At 55.9% G+C, this 27,704-nt stretch overlaps 1 protein-coding gene across 2 annotated transcripts in view; it reads left to right on the top strand.

The window, feature by feature from the left end:
• The window catches only part of ZC3H7B (zinc finger CCCH-type containing 7B), a 50,161-nt gene that overhangs the window by 7,345 nt on the left and 15,112 nt on the right, over positions 1-27,704 (top strand). For both annotated transcript variants that reach the window (XM_062202785.1, XM_062202784.1), the window contains exons 2-9: positions 16,997-17,055; positions 19,120-19,153; positions 19,276-19,473; positions 20,368-20,526; positions 24,600-24,680; positions 25,362-25,418; positions 27,014-27,056; positions 27,495-27,688. In XM_062202785.1, coding sequence (XP_062058769.1) covers positions 17,003-17,055; positions 19,120-19,153; positions 19,276-19,473; positions 20,368-20,526; positions 24,600-24,680; positions 25,362-25,418; positions 27,014-27,056; positions 27,495-27,688 — 819 coding nt within the window. In that variant the 5' untranslated portion in view covers positions 16,997-17,002. The remainder of the gene's footprint in view (positions 1-16,996; positions 17,056-19,119; positions 19,154-19,275; positions 19,474-20,367; positions 20,527-24,599; positions 24,681-25,361; positions 25,419-27,013; positions 27,057-27,494; positions 27,689-27,704) is intronic.

The raw sequence follows: 27,704 nt of genomic DNA, 5'->3' as shown, positions 1-27,704 counted from the left end.
ACTTCCATCTGCTTGTTTACTTCCCAAATGCCTACAACAGCCAGAGTTGGGCCAGACTGAAGCCACGAGCCCAGAACTCCATCCAGGGCTCCCATGTGGGTGGCAAGGACCCAAGTACTCGAGCCACCATTGGCTGCTCCCCAGGGTGTTCATTAGCAGGGCGTTGGATCAGAAACTGAAGTGGAGGCTGGCACTGTGGTGTAGTAGGCTAAGCCTCCGCCTTGCAGTGCCGGCATCCCATATGAGTACTAGTTTGTGTCCCAGCTGCTCCATTTCCAATCCAGCTCCCTGCTAATGCACCTGGGAAAGCAGTAGAAGATGGTCCCTGCATCCATGTGGGAGACTCGGAGGAAGCTCCTGGCTCTTGGCTTCAGGTTGGCCCAGCTCCTGCCTTTGTGGCCATTTGGGGAGTGAAACAGCAAATGGAACATCTTTCTCCCCTCCTCTCCCCCATAACTCTGCTTCTCAAATAAATAAATAAATCTTAAAAAAAAAAAAAAAGAATCTGAAGTGACAGCGGATCCCGGCACTGGGATATAAGATGCAGGCATCCCACACGGCAGCTTAACCAGCGGCACCACAGTGCCCGCCCCAGTGGGAACTCCGTTAACTGTGCTTCCTCAGCGCCTGCAGAAGCCCTGGCACATAAAGGTGCCCCAGGGTTCTTTGTTGAATAAATGAATATGTAGTAACAGCAAGTTAGCCACAGAGCAGCCCTGGCCAGGAAGGAGCAGTCTAGCCAGAAACTGCAAGGAAGCTGGAGTTGGTTGACGGGAAAGTCGCCAGTCACCCGGTCCAGAAGAAATGCCCATTTCTGACCTCCTCTGGGGGGAGGCCCACTATGTAAATCTGCAGAATAGCCTGACAGGTGCCTGTCCTCAGCCTCGCCTTGTGGATGACAGAACTGAGGCTCGCAGAGCCGCTGGGAAAGCTGGCTGCGACAGTGCTGGATGGGACCCCAGGCCTGGTGGACGGCCTGCATGCCCGTTGGGATCGGGCATGGAAGCAAGCCGGATGGAGCAGCCCACAAGACTCCCAGAGTCACGGATCATGGCGAGCGGTACTCTCAGAGCCCACGGTGCATGGCCAGGATGTCTAAGGTCCCTGGGAGCAGCCTCAGGGACCTGGCTGCCCAGGAGCAAGCAAGCTGCGTGTGATGTAGACAGGGCCTGGGTGATTTCGGTTTTCTTTTCTTTTTCTTTTTTTTTTCTAAATATTTATCTGTTTATTTGAAAGAGGGAGAGGCAGAGAGAGAGAGAGAGGGGTCTTCCACCCACAGGTTCACCTCCCAGATGGCCTTAATGGCCAGCGCTGGGCCAGGCCGAAGCCAGGAGCTTCTTCCAGGGCTCCTGCATGGGTGGCAGGGATCCAAGCACTTGGGCCATCTTCCATTGCTTTCCCAAGCCATTAGCAGGGAGTTGGATTGGAAGTGGAGCAGCCAGGATATGAACCGGTGTCCATAGGGGATCCTGGCATTGCAGGCAGTGGCTTTACCTGCTACACCACAATGCCAGCCTCTCAGTTTTGTTTCTTAACATGCCGCTGGTTTCCAAGGGTTTTACAATGAGCTTTTTTTTTTTTTTTTAAGATTTGTTTTATTTATATGAAAAGCTGAGTGACATGGAAAGAGGGAGAGACAGAGAAAGACGTCTTCCATCTGCTAGTTCACTCCTCAAATAGTCAGAATAGTTGGGGCTGGCCAGGCCAAAGCCAGGAGCCTGGAACTCCATCCACGTCTCCCACATGGGTGGCAGGGGCCCAAGCACTTGGGCTGTTTTCCCAGGCACATTAGCAGGGAGTCGGATTGGAAGTGGAGCAGCTGGGACTTGAACCTGCACTCACAGGGAGTGCTGGTGTTCCAGGCAGTGGCTTAACCCCACTGTCCCGCAACACTGGCTCAGGAGTTAGGTTTTAAATATCTCACTTCAACAGCGTATCCCATGGGTTGTAACGGGGATGCAGGAGCCTGGGCTGTTGGAGTCGTTTCTGAGCAGATTGGCTCCAGGTTGTGGGACAAGCTTTGGAAGGAGGGGCCCTGTGTAAGCGGATCGGCAGGCTGCTGGCTCCTGGCTTGGCTTCTGCTGGAGGGACAGAGAGGCCTGGGGGGGTTCTTGGCAGAGGTGGCCAGTTGAAAAGAAAACAGATTGTGGAGGCTGAGGCCCATCGCGTTCACACCCACCCCTGTGGCCTGGCTGGTGCCAGCTTTCTGCCTCTGCAGCAGTGTGGCCTTGGATGAGTCTCGATCCTCTGAGCCTCACTTCTGTGGGAAGTGAGTCTACAAAGCTCCCGCCTTGTAGACGGCTGGGCCTCTCAGCTTAGGGCTTTCAGATCTTCTCAGATCCGTCTGGCAGCCCAGGGAAGCCCTCAGAGGCCTCCTCAAACCCCTCTTTTTAAATGGTGTAAAGTCAAATGCGCAATGGCAAGGGGAATCCGTTCCCTTGGACCACAGTTGTGCTTCTGTATCGGCTCACTAAAAATCAGGATTGGGGGGCCGGCGCTGTGGCGTAGTGGGCTAAGCCTCCACCTGCAGTGCCGGCATCTCATATGGGTGCCAGTTCTTGTCCCAGCTGCTCCTCTTCTGATCCAGCTTCTCTTCTACGGCCTGGGAAAGCAGTAGAAGGTGGCCCAAGTGCTTCGTCCCCTGTATTCACGTGGAAGACCCAGAAGAGGCTCCTGGTTCCTGGCTTCAGATTAGCCCAGCTCCGGCCATTGCAGCCATCTGGGGAGTGAACCATCAGATGGAAGATCTGCCTGTCTCTCCCTCTGTCTGTAACTCCCCCCTCTTAAATAAATAAATAAATAAATAAATAAATAAATCTTTTTTACAAAAAATATTTATTTATGTATTTGAAAGAGTTATATAAAGAGAGGAGAGGGAGAGAGAGAGAGAGAGGGAGAGAGAGAGAGAGAGAGAGAGAGATTTTCCATCTGCTGGTTCACTCCCCAGTTGGCTGCAATGGCTGGAGCTGCACCGATCTGGAGCCAGGAGCCAGGAGCTTCTTCCAGGTCTCCCATGCGGGTGCAGGGGCCTAAGGACTTGGACGGACCATCCTCTACTGGCAAAATTAAACCTGTCCTGCTCTCTGAGTCAGCCATCGGGGCCATCTTGGAGATGAGGTCACCGCGGGAAGTGCTTGTGTGGAGTGGGGCTTGCCTGCAGTCTGGACTCCTTGCTGCCCCTTAATTAAACCTGGGGCGAGGGAGAGCCTGGTGGGGAGGGCCAGAGTGTGGGCTCCAGAGCTGGCTGCCTGGGGCGGGGCAAATCCAGCTCCATGGCTTACTGAATGTGACCCTGGCAGGTTCCTCGCCTGCTGTGCCTCCATTTCCTCCTCTGTAAAGTGGGCGTATGATAGTACATTCTGATGGGATGTTGTGAGGGTTGCATATTCTGTTTAAAGCTCCCAGGGCGATGTTTGGTAGGGGAAAGTGTTATGGAGTGGTGGCTGCTACCAGCATCTTTGTGGTTACACTGTTCCTCTGGGCATCCCACAGAGCAGTCAGCTGCAGCTTCTGCCTGCAAGGAGCTCGTAATTTAGGTGGAAATGGGGACATGGCCATGGTGAGCTTGGGGGCTGTGTTCCAGTGTGGGTGGAGGGAGAAGTCTTCCTGGAGGAGCACTGTCTCAGCAGAGCTTTAGAGAAGCGGTGAGCATTGGTCCGGATAGGAAGCTACGGGCGTGGAGGCAGCTTGCGTGGGAAGCTGGGCGACCCAGCTTTCCAGGCCACGGGCAGGCAGTGTAGCCAGGCCTGCCACGTAGCAGTGTGCACCGGGCTGGGGAGCTTGGACCGGGTCCTCTTTGTAGTGTTGTCTTGGACAGTTCTGTTTGCTTTTTAACTTTGTATTCATAGGAAGTTGCAAAAATAGTATAAAGAATCCCCTTCACCAGTCCCCGTAACGGTGACATCCTGTGTGTCTGTGGGACGCGATCAAAAGGAGAAAATTGGCCTTGGTGCATCCCCAGGTGGCAGAGCGTGTCTGGCGTTCGTTGGTGTGTGCGTGTGTCTATACACTTGGAAGGGTTTCTATCAGGAGAGTGGCCCTGGCCGTGTGTTAGGCAGCTTCCCCTGACCTCCAAATGGGAGCAGATTGGACAAGGCTCTTGGAAGCTGTTGACGAGGGTGTGAGGGGGTGGGCATTTGGCACAGCTCTGAAGTCGCTGCTCAGGACACCCGCGTCCCCTAGGAGGGCCTGGTTTGAGATGTGGCTTCTGATCCAGCTCCCTGCTGATGTGCACCCTGGGAGGGAGCAGATGCTGGCTCAAGCACTCAGACCCCCGCTGTCCATGTGGGAGACCCAGATAGAGTTTCAGGCTCCTGCTGTTGGCCTGGCTCAGCCCTGGCTGTGGCAGGCATTTTGGGAATAAACCAGCAGATAGAAGATTTCTGTCTGCCTCTGTCTCTCTGCCTTAAATTAAAGAAAAGAAGAGAAGAGAAGAGAAGAGAAGAGAAGAGAAGAGAAGAGAAGAGAAGAAAAAAGAAAAGAGGCAGGCGCCGCAGCTCACCAGGCTAATCCTCCACCTGCGGCGCCAGCACCCTGGGTTCTGTCCCGCTTGCTCCTCTTCCAGTCCAGCTCTCTGCTGTGGCCCAGGAAGGCAGTGGAGGATGGCCCAGTTGCTTGGGCCCTGCACACCCGCATGGGAGACCAGGAGGGGGCACCTGGCTCCTGGCTTCAGATCAGCGCAGCGCGACGGCCACAGCGGCCATTTGGGGGATGAACCAGTGGAAGGAAGACCTTTCTTAAGAAGAAAGAAAGATAAAAAAGAAAAGAAAAAGTTACAGAGAAAAGAGAAAGAGAGAGAAAAGAAAAGAAAGAGAGAGAGAGAAAGAGGAGCCAACGTTTTGGTGCAGCAGGTGGGGCCGCTGCCTGGGACACCAGCATCGTGTGGGCTCCACTTCACTTCCCAGATGCCAACTTCCAATCCAGCTCCCTGCTGATGCACCTGGGAAGGAAACGGAAGATCGCCTAAGAGCTTGGGCCCCTGCACCTACATGGGAGACCCAGAGGCTGTGGTATGGCACAGCCCTAGCCACTGTGGCCATTTGGAGAGTGAGCCAGTGGATGGGGGATCGATCTCTGTCTGTCTGTCTGTCTCTCTCTCTCTCTCTGTGTATCCCTCTCTCTGTAACTCTGCTTTTCAAATAAATAAATAAATCTTAAAAAACTGGGGGTGGGCTGAGAACAGGATGACGGTCAGGGCTGGAGACAGGATTGGGGAGTTCTGGAGAAGGCGGGGTTATGGGAGATGCTGAGTGCACTTTGGGATATGTTCAGAGGAAGGAACACCCAGCCCCACTGGTGTGGACACCAGGGAGGACTTTCTGGACAATTTGAGCTGGTTTTCTTTTTTTTTTTTAATATTTATTTATCTGAAAGAGAGACAGAGAGGAGGGGCAAGACAGAGAGAGAGAGAGCGAGAGAGCGAGAGAGTGAGCTTCTATCTGCTGGTTCACTCCTCAAATGGCTGCAATAGCTGGGACTGGTCCAGTCTGAAGCCAGGAGCCTGGAACTCCATCCAGGTCTTCCATGGGAGTGTCAGGGACCCAGGTGCTTGGGCCGTCACCACTGCTTTCCCAAGCTCATCAGTGGGGAGATACATCAGAAGCAGAGCAGCTGGGACTCAAACCAGTGCTCACATCTGGAATGCCGGCACTGCTCAGCCTGCCGTGCCACAACGCCGGCCCTGAGCTGGGTCTTCAAGGCTGAGTGGGTATTGACTGGATGTGTTTAGGATTGGGAAAGGCACAGAGATCGTAGCAATGAGGGTGTTGGACATCTGGGTGCCAGCACTCAGCGGGTAAGGGATGTGAGTCTGGAATACTGGGGAAGGGGTGAGCGTGGCGGGAGGAATGGATCGGTGAGTCACCAGCGTGACTCATGAGATCATGAAATACAAGAGCTCATCAGGGGAGAGCATGCAAGGGTGAGCAGAACAGGGCACTGTCCCTAATGGAAGCCCGGAGCACCCATGCTGAGACCTGGGCGGAAGAAGAGCCCCTAACAGAGGCGGAGCAGGAACCATCAGAGCGGTGCAAGGAGGACCTGGCGGTGCAGCCTCACGGAGCCAGGCAGTGGCAGGTGCAGTCCAGAGTCCAAGAAGAGGCAAGTGAAAAGCTGTGCCCCACTGGGCTCAGCAGCTAGGAGGCCCCTGGGCTGGAAGGAGCCTGGGCAGGCATCGTGCAGGAGAGTGCAGGAGCGGAGTGGGGATGCCGTGAGTTGAGAATCGAGTGGGAAGTGAGGATGTGGCGACAGTGTAGACAACGCTCTGAGGAGGGCTCACCGAGAAAGGGAGGAGAGGTTGCACACTAGCAGAAGGGGGTGGAGATGAGGGAAGGGAATTGTTTTGGGATTGAGGAAGACTTGAGTGTGATGTGGGATGGAGGGTCCCGGGGCCAGGTCTCATTGCTTAGAAGGGATAATGAAGGTGGTGGCGAGGTACTTGAGTGTTGGGGCCGGGCTGCCTGCTCTGTGACCCTGGGCAAGTCGTTTACCTGCTCTGTGCTTCTAATTCTTCCGCTGTAAAAGGGTAAGAGTAACTATCTCCTAGGGTTGTTTGTCCTTAAAGAAGCAGGAAACTGTTAGGACAGCCCCTGGGGCCTGGCAGCTCTCAGCAGTTGTTAATATTATCTGACTCTGGCCGGTGCCGTGGCTCAATGGGCTAATCCTCCGCCTGTGGCGCCGGCACACCGGGTTCTAGTCCCGGTCGGGGCACCGGATTCTGTCCCGGTTGCCCCTCTTCCAGGCCAGCTCTCTGCTGTGGCCCGGGAGTGCAGTGGAGGATGGCCCAAGTGCTTGGGCCCTGCACCCGCATGGGAGACCAGGAGAAGCACCTGGCTCCTGCCTTCGGATCAGCGTGGTGCGCCAGCCACAGCGGCCATTGGAGGGTGAACCAATGGTAAAGGAAGACCTTTCTCTCTGTCTCTCTCACTATCCACTCTGCCTGTCAAAAAAAAAAAAAAAAAGTATCTGGTTCTTCGTTTCTCTTTGTAGCAGTTTTTCTCATTTTTAAATTCAATATTCATTCATTGTTACCTAGAAAATACATTCATTTATGTATTTTGCCTCACTCAGCACTTGCTCTGTGCCAAACCCAGGGCCGGTTGTTGGGATTTTAAAGAAGCTGGATATGGGGCTGATGCTGTGGCACAGTGGGTTAAAGCCTTGGCCTGAAGCTCCAGCATCCCATATGGGTGCAGGTTCTAGTCCCAGCTGCTCCACTTCTGATCCAGCTCTCTGCTATGGCCTGGAAAAGCAGTAGAAGATGGCCCAAGGCCTTAGGCCCCTGCACCCGCATGGGAGACCCAGAAGAAGCTCCTGGCTCCTAGCTTCAGATCGGCACTGCTCTGGCCATTGTGGCCGTCTGGGGAGTGAACCAGCAGATGGAAGACCTCTCTCTCTCTGTCTCTGCCTCTCTCTGTAACTCTTTCAAATAAATAAATAAAAAAAAATCTTAAAAAAAAATAGAAGAAGAAGCTGGACCATCCCTCCCCAGACTGATGAAGATCTGAGTCTCTATAATCCTCTCTTTTTCAAACTCTTCCCCAACATAGTGAAAAACGTGTTTGCATTGTGGCTCTTGGGAATGGCCCAGGGCATTTGGTAGGTGCAGCATTCCAGGTTTAAACTCAGGTGCTCACGATGCTGTTTCCCACTCAGCTCCACCGCTCCGGAGTTCAAATAATCATCTCATTTTGTATCTCTGATGACAAGAGGGGGCTGGTGTTGTGGCGCAGCAGGCTGAGCTGCCACTTGTGGCTGGCCCCAAATGGCTGCAAAAGCCAGGGTTGCACCATGCTGAAGCCAGGAGCTGGGAACTCCAACCAGGCCTCCCACCTGGGTGGCAGGATCTCAAGTACTTGAACCATCATCTGCTGTTTCCTAGGTGCATTAGCAGGGAGCTGGACTGGAAACAGAGTATCCAAGACTGGATCTGGCACTGAATGGGTTGCAAGTTATCTCAAGTGGCAATTTATTATTTTTTAAAGAATTATTCAGTATTATTTATATTTTGTAGCTAGTTTTTTATTAAAAGATTTATTTGTTTATTTATTTGAAAGGCAGAGATACAGAGAGAGAGAGATCTTCCATCTGCTGGTTCATCCTCCAAATGGCCAAAATGCCTGGGGTTGGGGCTGGGCTGCCAGGCCAAAGCCAGGAGCCAGGGTCTTCTTCCAGGTAATGCAGGGACCCAGGGACTTGGGCCATCCTCTGCTGCTTTCCCAGGTGCATTAGCCGGAAGCTGGATTGGAAGTGGAGCAGCTGGGACTCGAACCAGTGCCCATGTGAGATGTTGGCACTGCAGTCAGCACCACGGTGGTGGCCCCTCAGGTGGAATTTAATCTTCTGTGTCACAATACCTGTCCCCACAGTGTCCTGAAATTTGCTTTTGTTGTTGTTGTTGTTGTTGTTCCTTAACTGTGCATCCAGGCATCTCCATGACAGTATATAAAGATCCAGTGTGTTCTGTGGTGTGGACATACTATAATTTACTGATAGACAGTAAGGTTGCTTCTGGTTTTTTCACTCTTAAAAGTAATACATCCTTTTACAAACATAATTTAGTATTTATACCAGGAGTTTGGTTGGTTAACTTCTTAGAAGTAAAATTCTTATCAAAGGCAAAGGACATTTTATCATTTAAAAGACTTTGGCTGTGGGCACAGGTGTGTGTTCTGCTGGTTAAGCCGTGGGTTCGGATGCCTACATCTCACATTGGAGGTCCTGGGTTCAGCTTGCCGCTCTGGCTGCTGGGGTTTCTGCATAATCAGACCCCGAGGTCGCCGCGATGGCTCAGGTAGCCGGGACACCGCACTGACCTCCTGCTTCCAGCTGTAGCCCCCTTAGCTGATGCAGACGTCCGGGGAGTGAACCAGCAGCCAGGACTTCTCTCTGTCAGTGTCTCTTTCTGCCTCTCAAACAAACAAACGAAAACGTTTTTCAAATGTATATAAAAAATTAATTCGTATCCATTTGTATGCCATAATTGCATACAATTATAATTTGCCAATTTACAATAAAATTAAGATGGGAATTTGTCATCTCACATAAAAACATGAGGCAGGACAGTTAATTTTTCAAGTCAGACTTGTCGTTAAACACCGTGAGCATCTCTGTCCTTCTGCTCCGCCATCCCCAGTGTATCCTCAGGCGTTCAGGGGTGGAGAAAGCTACTCTTTCTTCAGTTCCACTTTACTATTGAAGAACCTTTCCCAGAAGCCCCTTGGCTGACTTTCTTTCCTTTCTCATTGGCCATGATGAAGTCACATGACCTTACCTAAGCCAATTGCTAGTGAGGGAAAAGGACCATCGTGATTGGCTTATAGGTACACACACACACACACACACGCACACACTCGCGCGCCTGAGAGGAGAAAGGAGACTGGCCGCTGAGCCTGCCTCGCTCCTGGAAGATGTTGATCAGTTGCTTCACAAAGATGATTCAGGTTACACGCTCGGTGTCTGTGCCCTGGTCAGGAGGGACCGTTTCTCCATCCTTGGTTTCCGGTTTTCTTCTCACTTTAGTCTGCTGGGTGAAAAGTGGTTGCTTGGTTTGACATGTGATTCATTTGTCAGTGAGTTCAAGTATTTTTTAAAATTACTTTTAGGAGGATATTTTTTAAAATTTATTTGAAAGACAGAGTTACAGACAGACAGAGAGAGAGATATCTTCCATCCAGTGGTTCACTCCCCAAATGGCCGCAACGGCCGAAGCTGCACCAATCTGAAGCCAGGAGCCAGGAGTGTCTCCCGGGTCTCCCATGTGGGTGCAGGGACCCAAGCACTTGGGCCATCCTCCACTGCTTTCCCAGGCCATAGCAGAAAGCTAGATGGGAAGTGGAGCACCTGGGACTCGAACTGGCGCCCGTATGGGATGCCAGCACTGCAGGTAGTGGTTTTACCTGCTATCCCAGAGCACCTGCCCCTCGATTATTTTTCTTAATGATTTATATTTTCTATAAATTTTGTTTATAGTCTTTCTTGCCCCCCCCCCCCCTTAAGGTTTATTTATTTATTTGAGAAATAGAGGAAGGGAGAGCTAGAAAGAGATAGTCCGTCTGCTGGTTTACTCCCCAAATGGTCACAACAACCTGGGCTGGGCCAGGCAGAAGCCAAAAGCTAGGAGCTCCATCCTCGTCTCCCACGTGGGTGTCAGGGGCCCATGCACTTGGGCCGTCTTCCACTGCCTCCCTTGGCACATTAGCAAGGAGATGGATGCGTGTTCTGATGTGGGATGCTGGCATCACAGGCTGCAGCTTAACCCGCTGTGCCACAGTGCCAGCCCCTTGGCCCATTTTGTGGGTAGAAATAATGTTTATAAAGGAATAATTGTTAATATAAAGGCTTAGCATGTACCAGACATCTACTTAATCTTCACAACCCTGTAAAACAGATTTCATTCTTGCTTTAGAGATGAGGGATGTGACACACTGGGAAGTCGCCCGGTTTCTCTACAGTTTGCACTGCAGATCTGAGCCCGGAGCGTGCTGGGGATGTCCTGTCATATAGGTGAGGGATTAGTTTCCTGTGGGTTCTGTGAGTCACAGCTGTATTTCTGGAAGGAGCCTGTTTGACGCAGGTCCTGGGGCTGAGGGACAGCTCAGCCTGGCAGTGGGCTCTGCGGCAGACCTGGGCCCGTTTCTCCTTGGACCTGGAGGTTTGTTTGGCCCACGTGCCTTTTGTTCCTCCACCAAGTGTGTGCCCTGAGTCAAGCCCGACCCCCACCCTCAGAGAGCGCACCTCCTCTCCAGCTGGGAACAAATGACCTTCTCCCCTGTGCGTTAGTCTGCGTGGGCTACCGCAGACCGCCCGGCCACTCACATGACGGCAATGTATCATCTCACGGCTGTGGAGGCTGCAGGTCCTAGATTGAGGCACTGGCGGATTTGGTTTCCAGCGAGGCCACTCCTGGCTCACCAACCTTGCTGGATCCTCATGTGGCCTTTTCTTGGGCATGCCCAGGAGGAACGAGAGGAAGGAGATGCTCTCTGGTGTCTGTCTCTTTCCTTCTTTTAAAGATTTATTTATTTATTTTTGAAAGGCAGAGTTACAGAGAAGCAGGGGGAGGGGAGAGAGAGAGAGAGACAGAGAGATCTTCCATCTACTGGTTCACTCCCCAAATGTCTGCAATGGCCAGGACGAGCCTGGAACTCCATCCAGGTCTCCCACGTGGATGGCAGGGGCCCTCGCACTTATGCTGTCATCTGCTATTTCCCAGGTGCGTTAGCAGGGAGCTGGATTGGAAGTGGAGCAGCTGGGACTTGAACTGGTGCTTATATAGGATGCTGGCATCGCAGGCAGCAGTTTAACCCACTGTGCCTCAATGCCAATCCCTGGTGTCTCTTTCTTTTGAGGATGCTAGTCCTGTTGGATCAGGGTACCATGCTTCTGACCTTAACTGCCTCCTTAGGGCCCTGTCTCCAGATGCAGTCACACTGGGGATTATGAGTTTTAGCTCTAATGAATTGTTCTTGTGAATTTGGGGAGAATATAAACCTTTATTATATACCATTTTACTCCTAACCCCCAAAATTCACATCTTTCTTGCATGCAAGATACGTTGATTCTAGCCCAACAGCCTCCGGAGTCTTTTTTTTTTTTTTTAATATTTTATTTATTTATTTGAGAGGTAGAGTTACAGACTGAGAGGGAGAGACAAAGAGAAAGGTCCTCCATCCGCTGGTTCACTCCCCAAATGGCCGCAATGGCTGGAGCTGCGTTGATCTGACACCAGGAACTAGGAGCTTCTTCCAGGCCTCTCACGTGGTTGCAGGGGCCCAAGCACTTGGCCCATCCTCCACTGCTTTCCCAGGCCATAGCAAAGAGCTGCATCAGAGAGGAGTAGCTGGGACATGAACTGGCGCCCCTATGGGATTCAGTGCCACAAGCGGAGGCTTAGCTTACTGCGCCACAGCACTGGCTTCTTGTTATTATTTTAAAATTTTTTACTTATTCATTTTATTTGAGATATACCTCTTATCTGCTGGCTCACTGTCCGCATGCCACAACGGCCAAGGCTGGGCCAGGCTAAAGCTGGGAACTGGGAACTCCATCCGAGTCTTGATGTGGGAGGCAGGAGCCCAACAACCTGAGCTTTCACCACTGCCGCCCACAAGGTACGTTAGCAGGAAGCCAGAGTCAGGAACAGAGCCAGGGCTCACACCCAGGCGCTCTGATATGGGTGTGGGCATCCCAAGCAGCAGCTTAACCTCTGTGCTAAATGTCCCCCACCAGGCCCCCTCCCCCCACCGTGTTCCTTTGACCCTGTCTCCAGGCTGACTGTGGGGGTTGAACAACATTCCTGGCCTCTTGGAGTTGTTTTCCTGCCTGAAGGGGTTGTAGTGAGATTTAGGTAGTTTCAGTTATTTGAGGAGAACTCATTTTTGTGCACGGCAACGCCAGACAATCCAGCTCCACCCTCACTGCCTCCTTGCTCTCCCTCAGCTACGCCGATCAGGACTTCTGCACCCTGTTCCCACCAGATGCTCCCGTGGCTCCTCCCTCCCATCATATCTCAAATATCAGACAGGTCTGGAGACCTGATATCCTGAATGGTTACAGCAACTCGTCACTCTTACCGTTGGTCTGTGTTGTGTATCCTTCCTGTGTTACATCATCTACTTATTCTGTGTCTCTTCCACTAAAAGACGCTCTATAGGAGAGGCTTTGTCAACTGTGTTAGTTGCTAAGTTCCCAACAGGCCTAAACCATGTAAGATAACTCCTGAAGTGCTCACTTGGGGGGTGTCCAGCCAGATGGGTGGACGGCTCTCCTGGGGCCCTGTTGCTCCATCTTGGAGCTGTTCTCGCAGGTTGGTTTCACCTCTAGACAATGAGTCCTTCCAGGCCGAGGAGGTGTACCCAGATCAGGGCAGGAGGTGCCCACTTGTGTTAACAGTGAGAGGTTGAGAAGTGTGGTCCCCCATTCCCCCAGCTCGTGGAGGTTACTGCCCTCCCAGCTGGTGTGGGATTTTCCCTCCTGGGCTGTGTGTTTTCTACCTTTCCTGCCCCTCTACCCCAGGACCTGGCACTCAGCAGGTGCCCGTCATTTTCTTCTTGTGTTGAGTGTGGTCAAGGGGAGTCAGACGGGGTGGGGGGGGTCTGTGCTACTGTCATCCTCATCGGGGTCCCTGGGTGGCTCCTTAACCCTGAGCGGTGTGCACAGGTGGGAGGTGGGAGGTGAGCACCTAGTAAATTATGGTTCCCTTCCTCTGCTGCCACCTGCCTCTTGGGCTTTCACCCAGCATGGGTTTTTTTTTTTTTTTTTTTTTTTTTTAAGATTTTATTTTATCTTATTTGAGAGATAGAGTTACAGACAGAGGGAGAGACAGAGAGACAGGTCTTCCATCCACTGGTTCACTCCTCAAATGGCTGCAACAGCCGGAGCTGCACCATCCGAAGCCAGGAGCCAGGCGCTTCTTCCAAGCCTCCTGTGCAGGTGCAGGGGCCCAAGGACTTGGGCCATCTTCTACCGCTTTCCCAGGCCATAGCAGAGAGCTGGATGGGAAGTGGAACAGCTAGGACTAGAACCGGCGCCCATACAGGATGCCGGCACCGCAGGCGGAGGATTAACCCACTGCGCCACGGTGCCGGCCCCCAGCATGGGTCTTAGCTACTGCCCACCCCTGTCTTGCAGCCCCAGCTTCCCCCTCACCCTGGCTGTGTGACTATAGGAGGCCACAGGGGATTGGAGTGTCCAGGCCTGGCTCACAGTGCATCCTCTGGGCTGGCTTCCTGTTCAGCTGTCCTTTCCTCCCAGTTTGCCTGGGAAAGTGGCCATTCTCCTGCACCGGCCAGCCCGACAGTCACCTCCTGCAGAGCTTCCCTTGGCTGCTCCTCCCCCCACCCCCCACACAGGTGCACCTCCTCAGCTCGCAGCCACTGCACCTGGAGCGGGTACCTGTCTCCCTCCTGCTGGACTGGACTGGGAGTCCTCTGAGAGCAGGGCTGGGCCTGAGCGACTGACCTTTCTATGGCTCCCCCTCCCCCACTGACCCAGCACAGTGCAGTGCCCAGCACCAGATAGGAAAGTCATAAATGTGAGTTAAGCTGAGCAAGTTCTCCTTTTCTGGGTCCAACTTTGCCCTTGGCATGGAGGGGACAAAGTCAGCAGACTGGGTAGGGGAGTCAGCAGGTTTTCTGGAAGGTGGGGACTTGGTGATTCCCCACTCTTTTAAGCATCCATCCTGGGTCCCAAGGAGAGAGAGAGAGAGAGAGAGAGATCTCCAATCCACTGATTCACTCCCCAAATGCCCACAGCTGCTTGGGTTGGACCAGGGTGAAGCCAGGAGCTCAGACCCTCCATCAGGGTCTCCTGTGCGGGTGGCAGGGGCCCAAGCATTTGACCCATCATTTGCTGCCTCCAAAAATGTGGCCGGCGCTGTGGCTCAACAGGCTAATCCTCTGCCTAGCGGCGCCAGCACACCGGGTTCTAGTCCTGGTTGGGGCGCCGGATTCTGTCCCGGTTGCCCCTCTTCCAGGCCAGCTCTCTGCTATGGCCCGGGAGTGCAGTGGAGGATGGCCCAAGTGCTTGGGCCCTGCACCCCATGGGAGACCAGGAGAAGCACCTGGCTCCTGGCTTCGGATCAGTGCGGTGCGCCAGCCACGGAGGCCATTGGAGGGTGAACCAACGGCAAAAGGGAGACCTTTCTCTATGTCTCTCTCTCTCTCTGTCCACTCTGCCTGTCAAAAAAAAAAAAAAATGTATTACCAAGACGCTGGATTGGAAGTGGAGAAGCCAGGACTCAAACTGGCAATTCAATATGGGACACGGGTATCCCATGGAGCAGTTTAATTGTTGCTGTGCCACAACACCCACCCCTTTTAAAAATATATATTTATTTGAAAGGCAGAGAGGGAGGGAGGGAGGGAGGGAGGGGGAGAGAGAGAGAGAACGAGCTCTTCCATTGCTGGTTCACCCCCAAAAATGCTGTCAGGGCTGGGCCACCACCTGCTTCCTCCCGGGGTGCACATTAGAGAGAAACTGGGATTGGAAGTGGAGCTGGGATGGAACTACAGACCAGGCCTGTGAGTGTCTCCTGGGTGCTGGTCCTGTCAGTGGACACTGTTCATCCTCCTCGCTTGCCAGGGCAGGAAGGTGTAGCTCAGGCAGAGGAAGCTGTCAGGGTCACGCAGCCAGTGAGCTGAGGTCGGAGAGGGCTGTGGGAGGAGCTGGCCTCGTGGAGCAGGGGACGTTCACTCCATGACATTCCGTGACATCGTAGTCAGGCTCCTTGGGGGAGCACTCGGGTGGCTTCTTCTGGGTCTCCCACGTGGGTACAGAGGCCCAAGCATTCTCTACTGCTTTCTCAGGCCCATTAGCAGGGAGCTGGATCTGAAGTAGAGCAGCTGGGATATGAACTGGCACCCGTATCAGGTACCAGCCCTGCAGAGATCCAGCTTTTTGTTTTGTTTTTAAGATTTTACTTGAAGGGTGGAGTTACAGAGAGAGAGAGGCAAAAAGAAGAAAGATCTCCATCCGCTGGTTCACCCCTCAGGTGCCCCCCAAAAGCTGGAGCTGAGTCAATCTGAAGCCAGGAGCTTCTTCCAGGTCCCCCACATGGTGCAGGGGCCCAAGCACTTGGGCCATCTTCCACTGCTTTCACAGGCACATTAGCAGGGAGCTGGATCTGAAGTGGAGCAGCCGGGACTTGAACTGGTGCCTGTATGGAATTAGTGGCTCTTTTCGGGCTAGAACTGGGCCTGTGTTTCCCAGGCTGAACGGGTATATGATGGGGTACAATTGAAGGGATCAGGCAAGAGAAGCCTGTGCAGGGCCCGGAGGAGCCGGGCTGCACAGTGGAGGGAGCTGTGAGGGCAAAGCCCAGAGGCAGGGATCACCAGCGAGCGGCCTGGGTGGCTGATGGGAGGTCTGACCACAGCCAGGGAAGCCGAGGCCCAGGAGGTCGACAGAGAGGCGGGGCCTGCTGCTGGCCTCTGGTGTCAGGGTCAGAGCTATCCTGTCTGTCCCGGGACTCTCTTCAGGGCTTTTTCCACGAGGGAGCAGTAGTGCTGGCTGACACATTGCCCCAGGATTGCTGGATTACTGATCGGTGCCTGGTGCTCATGACAGCCAGTGTGGTAGGAGCTGCTATGAAGCCGTCTCCCTCCCAGGAGACTGAGGCCCAAATCTACACAGGAAGTGTGAACACTGAGATCACCCCCAGATTGGAGTGCAGAGCCCTGGCGAAGGCCCCTTGAGGAAGGAGGCACCTGTCAGTGCCTCTTTGTCTGCCAGGGGACCCCAGCCATTCCAGAACCACCTGCGGCATTCCCAGACCCACCTGGCACAGACCTGTGCACCCCACAGTGAGGACCAGGCAATCAGCAGGTGCACCTGAGTGCATGCTGTGGCCGTCCGCACAGTCTGGCATTCCTCCCCAGGTGGCTGTAGCCAGGGGTCATCAGCTGGGCATGGAGGAGCTGCCAGTGGGTATGGGAAGGAAGTATGTCCCGGGCTCAAATCCTGCCTCCAGTGTGCGCTGCCTCATGACTCGTACCCCTGAGCTTCAGTTTCCCCCTTGGTAAATGGGGATGAAATGACCCCTGCCCCGGCACAGAAGGATCTCTGACTCCTGAGGCCAGAGCCTGGTGTCCACTTGCCACTGAAATTATTGGCCGTCATTATACATTCTCTGGGTCCCTCCTGCAGCCCCCTGCACGGACCACTGAGTTTAACGGTTAAGCACCATCCTTCCTGCAAGCGCGAGGGTGTCCTGTGCGGTGCTGGAGCCCAGGCCGTGCTTGGGAAAGAACGAGGGACTCATGCAGCCTCTGCCCATCGAGGGCTCCATACCAGCTCGGAGTCCGTGGGGCATGGGCGTGGAGGGCAGCAGCGTGGGCTGATTCACGTGGTCCCCCCAGGCCCAGAGATGGGTCATGGTGCCTGGGCACCCCCCCACACCCGTGAAGTGGGATGAGAGTGGCTCACAGGGCTGCACGGTGGGGTGCGTGCGGGCGGCACCCTGCCCCCTGCTCACTGGTGGCCTGTGCTCTCTCCCCAGAGACTGATGGAGAGGCAGAAACGGAAGGCGGACATCGAGAAGGGGCTGCAGTTCATTCAGTAAGTGGTGGAGGGTGGGCGGGGCGGGGGCGGGGGCGGGCCCGCCCAAGGCCCTGCCCCCTCCAGCCCTTCTTTTCTTGCTGCGGGGGGGAGGGGCGGGGGCGGGGCTCCGCTGTTGGGCTCCTGTGTGCCTGGGGGTGAGCTGGGGAGGGGCTGGCACGGCAGGGCTGTACCCCCAACCCTGGTTACCCCTCGGCCTCATCCAGCCCTTTGCACGGCGGCTCCCTGGTGATTCTCACGCATGCCTACATGCTTCGTCTCCTTGGCCAGTAGTCCCGTCTCTCTGGCTCCATGCTGGCGTCTCACACCCATCGGTCATTTTCCCAACTGCCCAGTAAAGTAGGTGACCTTATTTCCATTCTGCAGATGAGAGAGCTGAGGCTCAGAGAGATCAGAAAATTTGTTTAAGGCCACAGAGCTTTTGAGTGACAGCATTCTAAGCCAGGTCTGGCGACACCAAAGCACGTGACTCCCAGCACTCATCCCATGTTTGTTTTTTGTTGTTTCCCTCTTTGCCCTGATGCTCGTGATGCGTGGGCTCCTTGGCCCCGTCTCTTGCATGGGCCTGCAACACGGCCCTGGGGGACACACACCTTGGCCATTCTGTCCTCAAAGTTGTGTGTTCTTTTTCTCAAACAAGCCTCCCCATAAAATTGAAATTTTTCTCTACATACCCTTTTAATTGGTTTTAAAGATTTATTTATTTGAAAGTCAGAACGACAGAGGCAGGGAGAGGCAGAGAGAGAGAGATCGATTGATCTTCCGTCTCCTGGTTGCCTCCTCAAATGCCTGCAATAGCCAGGGCTGGGCCAGGCTGACGCCGGGCGCTGGGAGCTCAGTGTGGGTGGCAGGGACACAAGTACTTGAGCCCTCAACCTGCTGCCTTCCAGGTTGTGCCTTAGGAAGCGGAGTCAGGAGCAGAGCTGGGCACTCTGGCACGGGATGTGGGTGTCCCAGGCGGCATCTTAACAAACACTTGTCCCCAGTCTCACTATTTTCCCCCACTCCAGCACTGTTTTTGCACACATGTACTTCATGTGCTTAGCAAGCCTCGGTGGGCACCTCTGGGCACAGAGCACTGTGGGAGCCGCTAAGTGAATTTGGACAGGTGGATTGGCCCTAGCTTGCAGAGGGCCCCTAAATACTGGGCTAAGATGTCTTTTACAATGGGGATGTCACCGACAGATGAGGCTCAGCTTGGAAGAGGAGAGGCTGGAGACAAGCTAGAAGGACAGTGATGGGGGCTGGGCTGGGCAGGGTGGCCACAGGAGGGACAGACACGGTAGCAGTCCTGGTCTCTGACAGGGGGTGATGCCAAGTCCCCATGCGATGTCAGGGACACCTCACACGCATGCACACACATACACCATACACACACAGGCCCCTGCCCCTCCCCTCACACTGCTTCTCCTCACTCGATCAGGATGCTCCTGCCCAGGGGCAGGTGGCAGCTTTGGGCAAAGAGCAAGCCCCGGGCTCCCTCTGACGCTGCCTGCTGTCTGACCTCGGGCGTGTCACGGCCCTACTCTGAGTGTCTGTGAAGTGAGGGACCAGGAGACAAGCCCAGGTTCCCTTCAGCTCAGCCACGACGCCCGACACGCGGGTCTCAGTTCTCCTGGCCGACATTTTCTTCCCTACGGGGCTGTGTGATGTCGCCATAGGAGAGAGGAGGCTGCTGCAGACCCCGCCTAATTTGATGAGTCTGGCACGAGGGCTCGGCAGGCTCAGAGTAGACCTGGCATTGGAAGCAGAGAGACTGAGGGGGCCTGGGGCAGACTCCTGGTGCCTCAGCTCCCATCCACTCCAGTTCTGGATTTGGCTCACCGAGGGCGTGGTTACTCCCGAGGCCCTCTTAGCCTTTGCTGTCCCCACTGCTCCTGGTACAGGAGCCCCTGCACCTTCCTCTTTCTGGCACTGAGCTACAGTCTGGGCCAGCATCGGCTCTGCAGGCCAGAGACTGGTTTCCCTCTTCTTGCGTTTTTCCACCCTGGGGCCCAAGGTGGGGCCTTCCTAAGGCTGGGAGCCCTGGGCTCACGAGACCTTGCATCCCTCTCTTCCTGCTAGGTCGACACTACCCCTAAAGCAAGAGGAATATGAGGTGAGTGTCAGCTGCCGGGCTGGCTGAGGGTGGAGGTGCAGGGTGGAGTCTCCAGAGCAGAGGGATGTGGGGCTGGGGCTGCTGGAGAACCCCCCTGAGCCCCCGTGCCCCTCCCCCAACAGGCCTTCCTGCTCAAGCTGGTGCAGAATCTGTTTGCGGAGGGCAATGACCTGTTCCGGGAGAAGGACTATAAGCAGGCCCTGGTGCAGTACATGGAGGGGCTGAACGTGGCTGACTACGCTGCCTCCGACCAGGTGGCCCTGCCCCGGGAGCTGCTGTGCAAGCTGCATGTCAACAGGGCCGCCTGCTACTTCACCATGGTGAGCCCAGCCCCCGCTCTGCCGGCGCGGCCCCCGGGGCACCCAGCGAGCCCAGGTCGAATCTCACCTTCTACTGCTGTAGCTACACGACAGATTCACCTGGAGAGCTTTTGGAAGTACTTACATGTAATACAAAGTTTTGGAAAAACCAATCCTGGTGCCCTAACCTGGCCACAGATGGATTAAGAATCCTAGGGTGACCTGGGCATCGGTGGGAGTCTTCATCTGTCCCCGTCCTCCATCCCAGCCTCCCTCTCCTGTCCCACACCCTCAGGCCCTCACTCTGTCTTCCCAGACTTCCAGTCTCCTCCCCCTCTCCCTCCCCCTCCTTTCCCCCTCCCCCTCCTCCTCCTCCCTCTCCCCTCCTCCTCCCCCTCTTCCTCTTCCTCTTCCTCTTCCCCTTCCCCTCCTCCTCCCCCTGCCCCCCCAGCCCCCCCCCCCAAGCTCTGGCCTCCTGCTCCTCCCTGCCCTGCTCTCTTCTGGCCCAGTCATTCCTCAAGTCCTGTGAGAGGCTCTGCTGGGGACTCCCAGAGGGTCCAGGAACTCCTCTGCAGGCCAGGGTGGGCTCGGCTGGCCAGTGAGTCTCCAGATGCTGGGGTTGACCCTTCACACTGGGCTGCGGGCAGAGCTCCCTCCATGATCTCACCTCCCAAGGGGCCCTCGCTCTCAGCCCCATGGGTTCTGAACCAAAGGCAGGTGTGCAGATAGACGTGCTCGAGTGACCAGGCCCTTGAGCCGAGCCCGACCCCCAAATGCTCCCTGCTCCCTCCAGCCTGTCCTGACCCCATCCTTAGCTCCCAGGGAAGAGCCACCTGCGCAGCCCGAGGTGGGGCAGGAGGCCGGGGAGGGCCAGTAACAGGTGCTGACCTGTGGGCTCGCTGCCCCTCTCTGCAGGGCCTGTATGAGAAGGCACTGGAGGACAGCGAGAAGGCGCTGGGCCTGGACGGCGAGAGCATCCGGGCTCTGTTCCGCAAAGCGCGCGCCCTCAACGAGCTGGGACGCCACAAGGAGGCCTACGAGTGCAGCAGCCGCTGCTCTCTCGCCCTGCCCCACGTGAGTGCAGCCCTGCGACCATGCCTGGGGCCAGCTCCCGTGCAGGCCCCACACCCTCCGCTCTGGCCCTCCCTTGGGCCACGCCACCCCGTCTTTCTGAGCCTCTGCTCCCTCCCCGGTGACGAGGAGTTACAGATACGATGGGAGCACCGGCTGACGTTCTCTGAGCTCTGACTGTGTGCTGCGTGTATTAACTCTGTCCTTGCAGCACCCTGGGAGGTGGCTACTGTTACCATCCCTGTCGTGCTACTGTTACTATCCCTGTTTTAAATGGGACTGAAACAGGAAAGGGGCCGGCGCCGAATCCTCCACCTTGCAGTGCCGGCACCCCGGGTTCTAGTCCCGGTCGGGGCACCGGATTCTGTCCCGGTTGCCCCTCTTCCAGGCCAGCTCTCTGCTGTGGCCAGGGAGTGCAGTGGAGGATGGCCCAAGTGCTTGGGCCCTGCACCCCACGGGAGACCAGGAGAAGCACCTGGCTCCTGCCTTCGGATCAGCGTGGTGCACCGGCCACAGCGCACTGGCCATGGCGGCCATTGGAGGGTGAACCAATGGCAAAGGAAGACCTTTCTCTCTGTCCCTCTCTCTCACTGTCCACTCTGCCTGTCAAAAAAAAAAAAAAGAAAGAAAGAAAGAAAGAGAAAAAAGAAAGAAAAAGAAAAAAGAAACAGGAAAGGCAGGAACTTACCCAGGTCACAACAGCCGGGGGGGCGGGGTGGCAGAGCTAAAGTTTGAACCCAGCCTGCTTCTTGAGCTGGGGCTCTTCCCTTCTGTGTTATAAGAACATGGGGTGTCAGGGTTGAAAGGGGCCAGGGTCCTGATGTTGGGGCTGTCACTGGGTGGGAAAGAGACTATGGAGAATGTGTGAGCTGTCCCTACCTACCTGCTCACGGTTGGACACGTGCCCTTCCCCCATTTATCTGCCCACGTAACAAGTGTAATAGTGTAACAAGTGTCCCTTAACTCTCCATTTATCTATCCACTTCAGTGTATTACTGAGTGCCCACAGGGTACCCAGATCAGTACCCTTAGGGACCTACAGCTCACTGGAGACAGTGGGAACAGTCCTGAGGTTTTGACCTCACTCCCCTGACCCCCAGTGTGACCACAGGCAATGCACTTCCTGTCTCTGCATATCAGCTCAGAACTATGAAGTGTCCTTCCTACTTCACCCCTGAAATAATGGTTGGGAGAAGGTACATGCTGCCCAGGAGTGGTCAGGATCCAGGAGGGCTCCCTGGAGGAGATGGGCACATGTAGGGCAGGAAGAGGCAAGAAGGGTTTGGGTGGGCAGAACGGAGGGCAGCAGTGTGCACGGTGAGCAAAGATATGGGTGCAGGAGATCTGGCCTGGGTCTGCTGCCCACCAGCCGTGGGACCCTTGCCGTGGCTTAGCCTCTGGTAGCCTTGGTTTACTGCCCAGTCAAATGGGACAGCAGCACAGCACACGTTAACAGAGCTGTGCTGAAGGTAGGATCAGAGCCAGGCAGTTAGCACAGTGGCCAGACACGCTAAACATTCAGGATTTGTTAGCTGTTGTCGCTCTGTGGCTTGCTTGTGTTCGTCTTGCCTCCCTAATTCAGGTGAGTTCCAAACCGGAAACCTTCTTTCTGACAGTAGCCCCTGAGCCCATCACATTTCACAGCGACCATAGTAGCCCTCTGGGTACTCACCCATGAGAGGGGCAGGGCAGTGCTGGCCCCCCTCCATCCCACCAGAGAGGGCTGGTACACTGCTGAGCCAAGGACTGGGCATCTGTCCTAGGGAGCGCCTCTTCTCCCAGTCTTCGCTAGGCACATACTGACTGAGCCCCTATTCCAGGCTGGGTGCTGGGTGCTGGGCCCTGAGATGCCTCGGACCCAGGCGCTGGCCTCTGGGGCTCTTCAGGAGTGAAGGTTACTGTAGCATCCCTTACCCTTTGTGGCTTGGACCAGGGTGTGGCCCCGGTCATTTGTCTACTGATTGACTGATGCCCTCAACTGGACTGGAATCCCCATGTGACCTGGGTCCCATCTGTTCTGTTCACTGCGGTGTCGCTTGCCCCTGGCCTCGTGCCTGGCGCTCAGTGCATCAGCATGTGGGGGACACAAGGGTCACTAGGGTACCCCACATCCTTGTTCGTTGGGCCTCATGACCCTATGTGTGATCCACGTGTCCTCACTGGCCAGTGCTTCCAAGACACTGGTGATAGAAGGAAGGTGGAGAACAGCAGGTATAACATCGTCCCATTTATGTAAGAGAGAGAGAGAGAGGCCCATAAAACAGAACGAAGTGTTCCTGGTAGGTGTGTGTGTGTTTGCTCCCAGAAAGGGTCTGTAACAAAGCACATCAGGTCAACAAAGCACTAGGACCCTCTACTAGGAGCCGACGATGAGGGGGGGCGACCCACGAGCACCTGCTCTCTCTCTAAAGTTTTACCCTGCTGCGGTGACACTGTTACATGCCGATTGCAGAAATAAAAAGATGGGGGTGGACTTCGGGCTTAGCCATTAAGATGACACTCGAGACAACCGTACCCTGCATCACAGTGCCTGGCCTTGAGTCCTGGTTCCTGACTCCAGCCACCTGGTGGTGCAGAGCCTGGGAGGCAGCAGTGAGTGCTCAGGTGACCGGGTTCCCACCTCCCACATGGGAGACCTGGATTGAGTTCCCAGCTCCTGGCTCCAGCCATGGCACAGCCCCAGCTGTCGCAGTATTTGGGGAGTGAACCAGCAAATGGAAGCTGTCTGTCTGTTTGTCTTATCTTTTTCTCTGTGTGTGCACCTCAAATGAAAAATAAATAAATGAAAGAAAAAGAAAAAGATAATATTAAAACAGAAACATGAGGTCGGCGCCGTGGCATAGTGGGTAAAGCCACCGCTGCGGTGCTGGCATCCCATATGGGCACTGGTTCAAGTCCAGGCTGCTCCACTTCCCGTACAGCTCCCTGCTAATTTGCATGGCAAAGCAGCAGAAGATGGCCCAAGTGCTTGGGCCCCTGTATCCATGTGAGAGACCGAGATGAAGCTCCTGGCTCCTGGCTTCAGCTTGGCCCAGTCCCAGCCATTGCAGCCATTTGGGGAGTGAACCAGCAGATGGAGGATCTCCCTCTCTCTCTGCCTCTGCCTCTCCTTCTCTGTAACTCTGCCTTTCAAATAAATAAATCTTTTTTTTTTTTTTTTTGACGGGTAGAGTTATAGACAGTGAGAGAGGGAAAGAGACAGAAGAAAAATCTTCCTTCCTTTGGTTCACTCCCCAAATGGCCGCCATGGTCAGTGCTGCGCCGATCTGAAGCCAGAAGCCAGATGCTTCCTCCTGGTCTCTCCAAGTGCAGAGGCCCAAGCACTTGGCCATCCTCCACTGCCCTCCCGGGCCACAGCAGAGAGCTGGACTGGAAGAGGAGCAACTGGGACTAGAACCTGGCACCCATATGGGATGCCGGCGCCACAAGTGGAGGATTAACCAAGTGAGCCACAGTGCCGACCCCATTAAAATCTTAAAAATGTAGAGCCGGCACCGCCGTAGCTCAATAGGCTAATCCTCCGCCTGCGGCGCCGGCACACCGGGTTCTAGTCCCAGTCGGGGCACCAGATTCTGTCCCGGTTGCTCCTCTTCCAGGCCAGCTCTCTGCTATGGCCCGGGAAGGCAGTGGAGGATGGCCCAGGTCCTTGGGCCCTGCACCCGCATGGGAGACCAGGAGAAGCACCTGGCTCCTGGCTTCGGATCCGCGTGGTGCGCCGGCCGTAGCGCTCCGGCCGCAGCGGCCATTGGAGGGTGAACCAACGGAAAAGGAAGACCTTTCTCTCTGTCTCTCTCTCTCTCACTGTCCACTCTGCCTGTTAAAAAAAAAAAATGTAGCAACAAATTTAGTCTTTTCCCTCTCCCAAAATAAAAGGGAAAACAAAAGTGTGGGCTCGAGGCACCAACCTCACAATCTGGCTGAGTGTTGTGGGAAAGCCAGGTTCACTTCCGGAGGCCTCCCTCTTGTCTGTAATGTGGGGCAGCCATGTCCCCCACACCCCACAAGGCTACGCAAGTGTCTGGGGCACAGCTCTGGGAGCCAGGCAAGCTAAGCCTCCAACCTCGTGTCTTCCCCAGGATGAAAGCGTCACTCAGCTTGGTCAGGAGCTGGCTCAGAAGCTTGGGCTGCGAGTGCGGAAGGCATATAAGAGGCCCCAGGTAGGTGGGCATCGTGCCCTGGGGAGGGCGGGGGTGCCGGTGAGGAGGGGTGGAGGGGGAAGGGTGGGTGCGGGTGGCCACAGACAGGTTAGGACGGAGGGTAGTGACAGCAGGTGGACTCCGTCTCTTGGCTGAATGCCGTGGAGTGACTGCAGAGCCTTGTGGGAAAGGAAGGAGCAGCCAAGGCTTCCAGCTCATCCAAGATGCCAGGTCTCCCTCCCCCGCCCTGGCCGACTTCAACGCCCGTGGTGATGGCCTGAGTTGACGCTGGCGTCCTTTAGCCCGCTGTTCTCAGATTACCCCCGAACGGCGCATCTCTGAAACACCAGTGTCCGTTTGGCTCGTTCAGGCTCACGTGTGTTCATTTGGTGCCTGCTGTGTGCCAGGAAGCCGCATGCAGTGAAGCCTGTGGCCCCAGAGCCTCAGCTGTGACCCTGGGCAAGTTAGGTCATTGCTGTCCACCTCCGTTTCCTCACCTGTAAGACGGGCGGTTACACCCATCTCAGAGGGCTTGCGGGAGGACTAACACGGGGGGATGTTGGGATAGCGCCTGGGACAGTGCCTGACACAGTAGGACCAGGTATGTGGAGGAGGAAGACCCAGAGAGACAGGCAGGGAGCCGTGGAGGCCACATGTGTGCGGCCATCTCCAGTCTCTTCCTCCTTCTCCCACCTCTGGCAGGAATTGGAAACCTATTCTCTGCTCAGTAACGGCACCGCGTCTGGCGTGGCAGATCAGGTAGGACTGGGACTGGAGCCCCACGCCCCTCCCCAGCCCTGGTGCCAGCCTGCCTTGCTTCGTCCATCATGAGAGCGTGGGTGTAAACAGCCTCAGGCTGTAAGACGGTTCACCTGCCCCACAACCTCGCTGGGCCCCCGCCACGCTCACGGGGTCAGGACTGGTCCGTTACAGAGGGCGGGTGAGGAGCCCGGGCAGAACAGACTCCATGAGAGAAGGGCCCAGGTCAGGCTTGTGTCCGTCCCTCACGCTCACACGCTGTCGCTGCACTCAGTCACACTCACATACCCTCACACACACTGTGACAGACACTCCCATGCTCTCTGATTCGCACACACTCTGATGCACACACACATGCTCACACTGTCTCACATTTCCCCTCCCACACACTGATACACACACACTCACACACACACCCCGAGGGGCCCGAGGGTTGTTCCTCCGGGCCCCTTTTCTTTACCCCCATACTTCAGGTGCTTGCTATGGTGACCACAGCTCCCCGATGCAGCGTGATGGCCGTGGTTTGTGTGGTCTATCTGATGCCCGTTTTTACTGTGCACTCCCTGGGCAGGCCAGGGGTGTGGGAAGGCAGCTCCCGATGGGGGTGAGGCTGGGGAAGTGCTTGGGGGGACAAGGTCAAGGCAGGCCCTGTGTCAGCAGCCCCACTCCGTACAGCAGTCCCGTCCCCAAGGCTGAACGTGAGGTTCTGGCTTGGCTTCCAGGAGGTCAGCGCTGAGTGGGTCACCCTGCCTGCGGCTGCTGAGTCCCAAGTGCAGATGGCTCGTGTGTGTGTGTGTGTGTGTGTTGGGGGGGGGGGGGTTGGTCCCTCCCTGCCCTCTGCAAGAACACAGAGGGGAGGGGTCACTCAGAGCCTCTCCGGGAAGCAAACCTTGAGCTGGATGGTGAAGGACTAAGCGAGGAGGGGAGGAGGGTCAGGGCGGAGCAGTGACCTGTGCCCCAGCCTGGAGGGGGAGCGTGGGGGCTGCTGGAGGAGACACCCAGTCCAGCAGGCCGACCTCCTGCTGCCCCGCACCTGCTAGTCAGGCAGAAAGCACCCCCCCCCCCCCCCCCCGCAGGCTGGCCTTGCCCTGTGTCCTGAGAACAGTTCCTGTCTCCTCCTGTCACAGAGGGGAGGGACTCGGTCGGGTCACAGAGCAGCCCAGGCCTAACTTTCTGTGCAGCTGAAGGCTCCTGGGGACAGCAGGGCCCCCTCCCCCAGCTGCTCCCTAGGGGGCTTGGGGCTATAAGTGGGGGGTGGGACGCCGATGGAGGCAGTGGGCATTTTTGTCTTTAAGCTGCAAACTCGGTGAAGCCCTTCCCCAGCCCTCCCCCGGGTGTGGAGCCTACTTGGGACTTGTGGGGACATCCCCTGCCGCTGCTCCCATGCCGACAGCTTGTTTGCCACACACACACACACACACACACACACACCTTGAGCCACCCTCACCTGCCTGGCCAGTGCTCGGTCAGCCCCATGCCGGGCACGGCAGGGAGGGAACCCACGTGTGTGAGGTGCGTGATGCTGGGGGAGCCAGCATGGTCCCTACAGCCGAGTCTGCCTGACCTCCCTCCCCGCCCTGTGTCCTTTTCCACAGGGAACTTCCAATGGATTGGGGTCCATAGATGACATCGAAACAGGTAGTGTCCCTGGTGAGAGGGGAGGGGGTAGAGGTGGGCCCCAAGGTGAAGGGTTCAGCTTCTCATCCCCAAGGCCCCTGGGAGGTCAGCCAAGTCAAGTCCACCATGTGCCTGCCCTGCAGACAGGCCTGGGATGGACTGAGGAGGGGAGGGGCACTCTAGGCCTCCCCCACTGGGAGTCCACCTTTCAAAGGCCCCCTTCCTCCTCCTCTTGCTCACTGAAAAGTGCCCCACACAGAGAGCATTGAGGAGGCTGGGTGATGTCTGGGCACTGAGCTGGGGCAGTTGGGGGAACACCACAGGACTAGAGGACCCCCCCCCCAGGCTCTGGGCCACCATCCTTGCCTGCTACTGTGCCCCTCCACTGGGGCAGGCCCATGGGGAGGCCCTGGTCACCTCCATTCCCACCAGGCTGCTGAGCCCATCTCCCATCCACAGACTGCTACGTGGACCTGCGAGGCTCCCCAGCCCTCCTCCCCTCCACCCCCTCGATGCCCCTGTTCCCTCATGTCCTGGACCTGCTGGCCCCCCTGGACAGCAGCATCAGAGCCCTCCCCGGCACGGAGAGCCTGGACGACTTCTCGGATGGGGATGTCTTTGGTCCAGAGCTGGACACCCTCCTGGACTCGCTGGTGAGCCACACTGCCC

The sequence above is a fragment of the Lepus europaeus genome, chromosome 10, assembly GCF_033115175.1.
Source record: "Lepus europaeus isolate LE1 chromosome 10, mLepTim1.pri, whole genome shotgun sequence".
In the NCBI taxonomy this organism is placed as follows: domain Eukaryota; kingdom Metazoa; phylum Chordata; class Mammalia; order Lagomorpha; family Leporidae; genus Lepus; species Lepus europaeus.
Note: the sequence above shows the minus strand (reverse complement) of the source record. Positions and strands in the feature narration are given on the sequence as shown.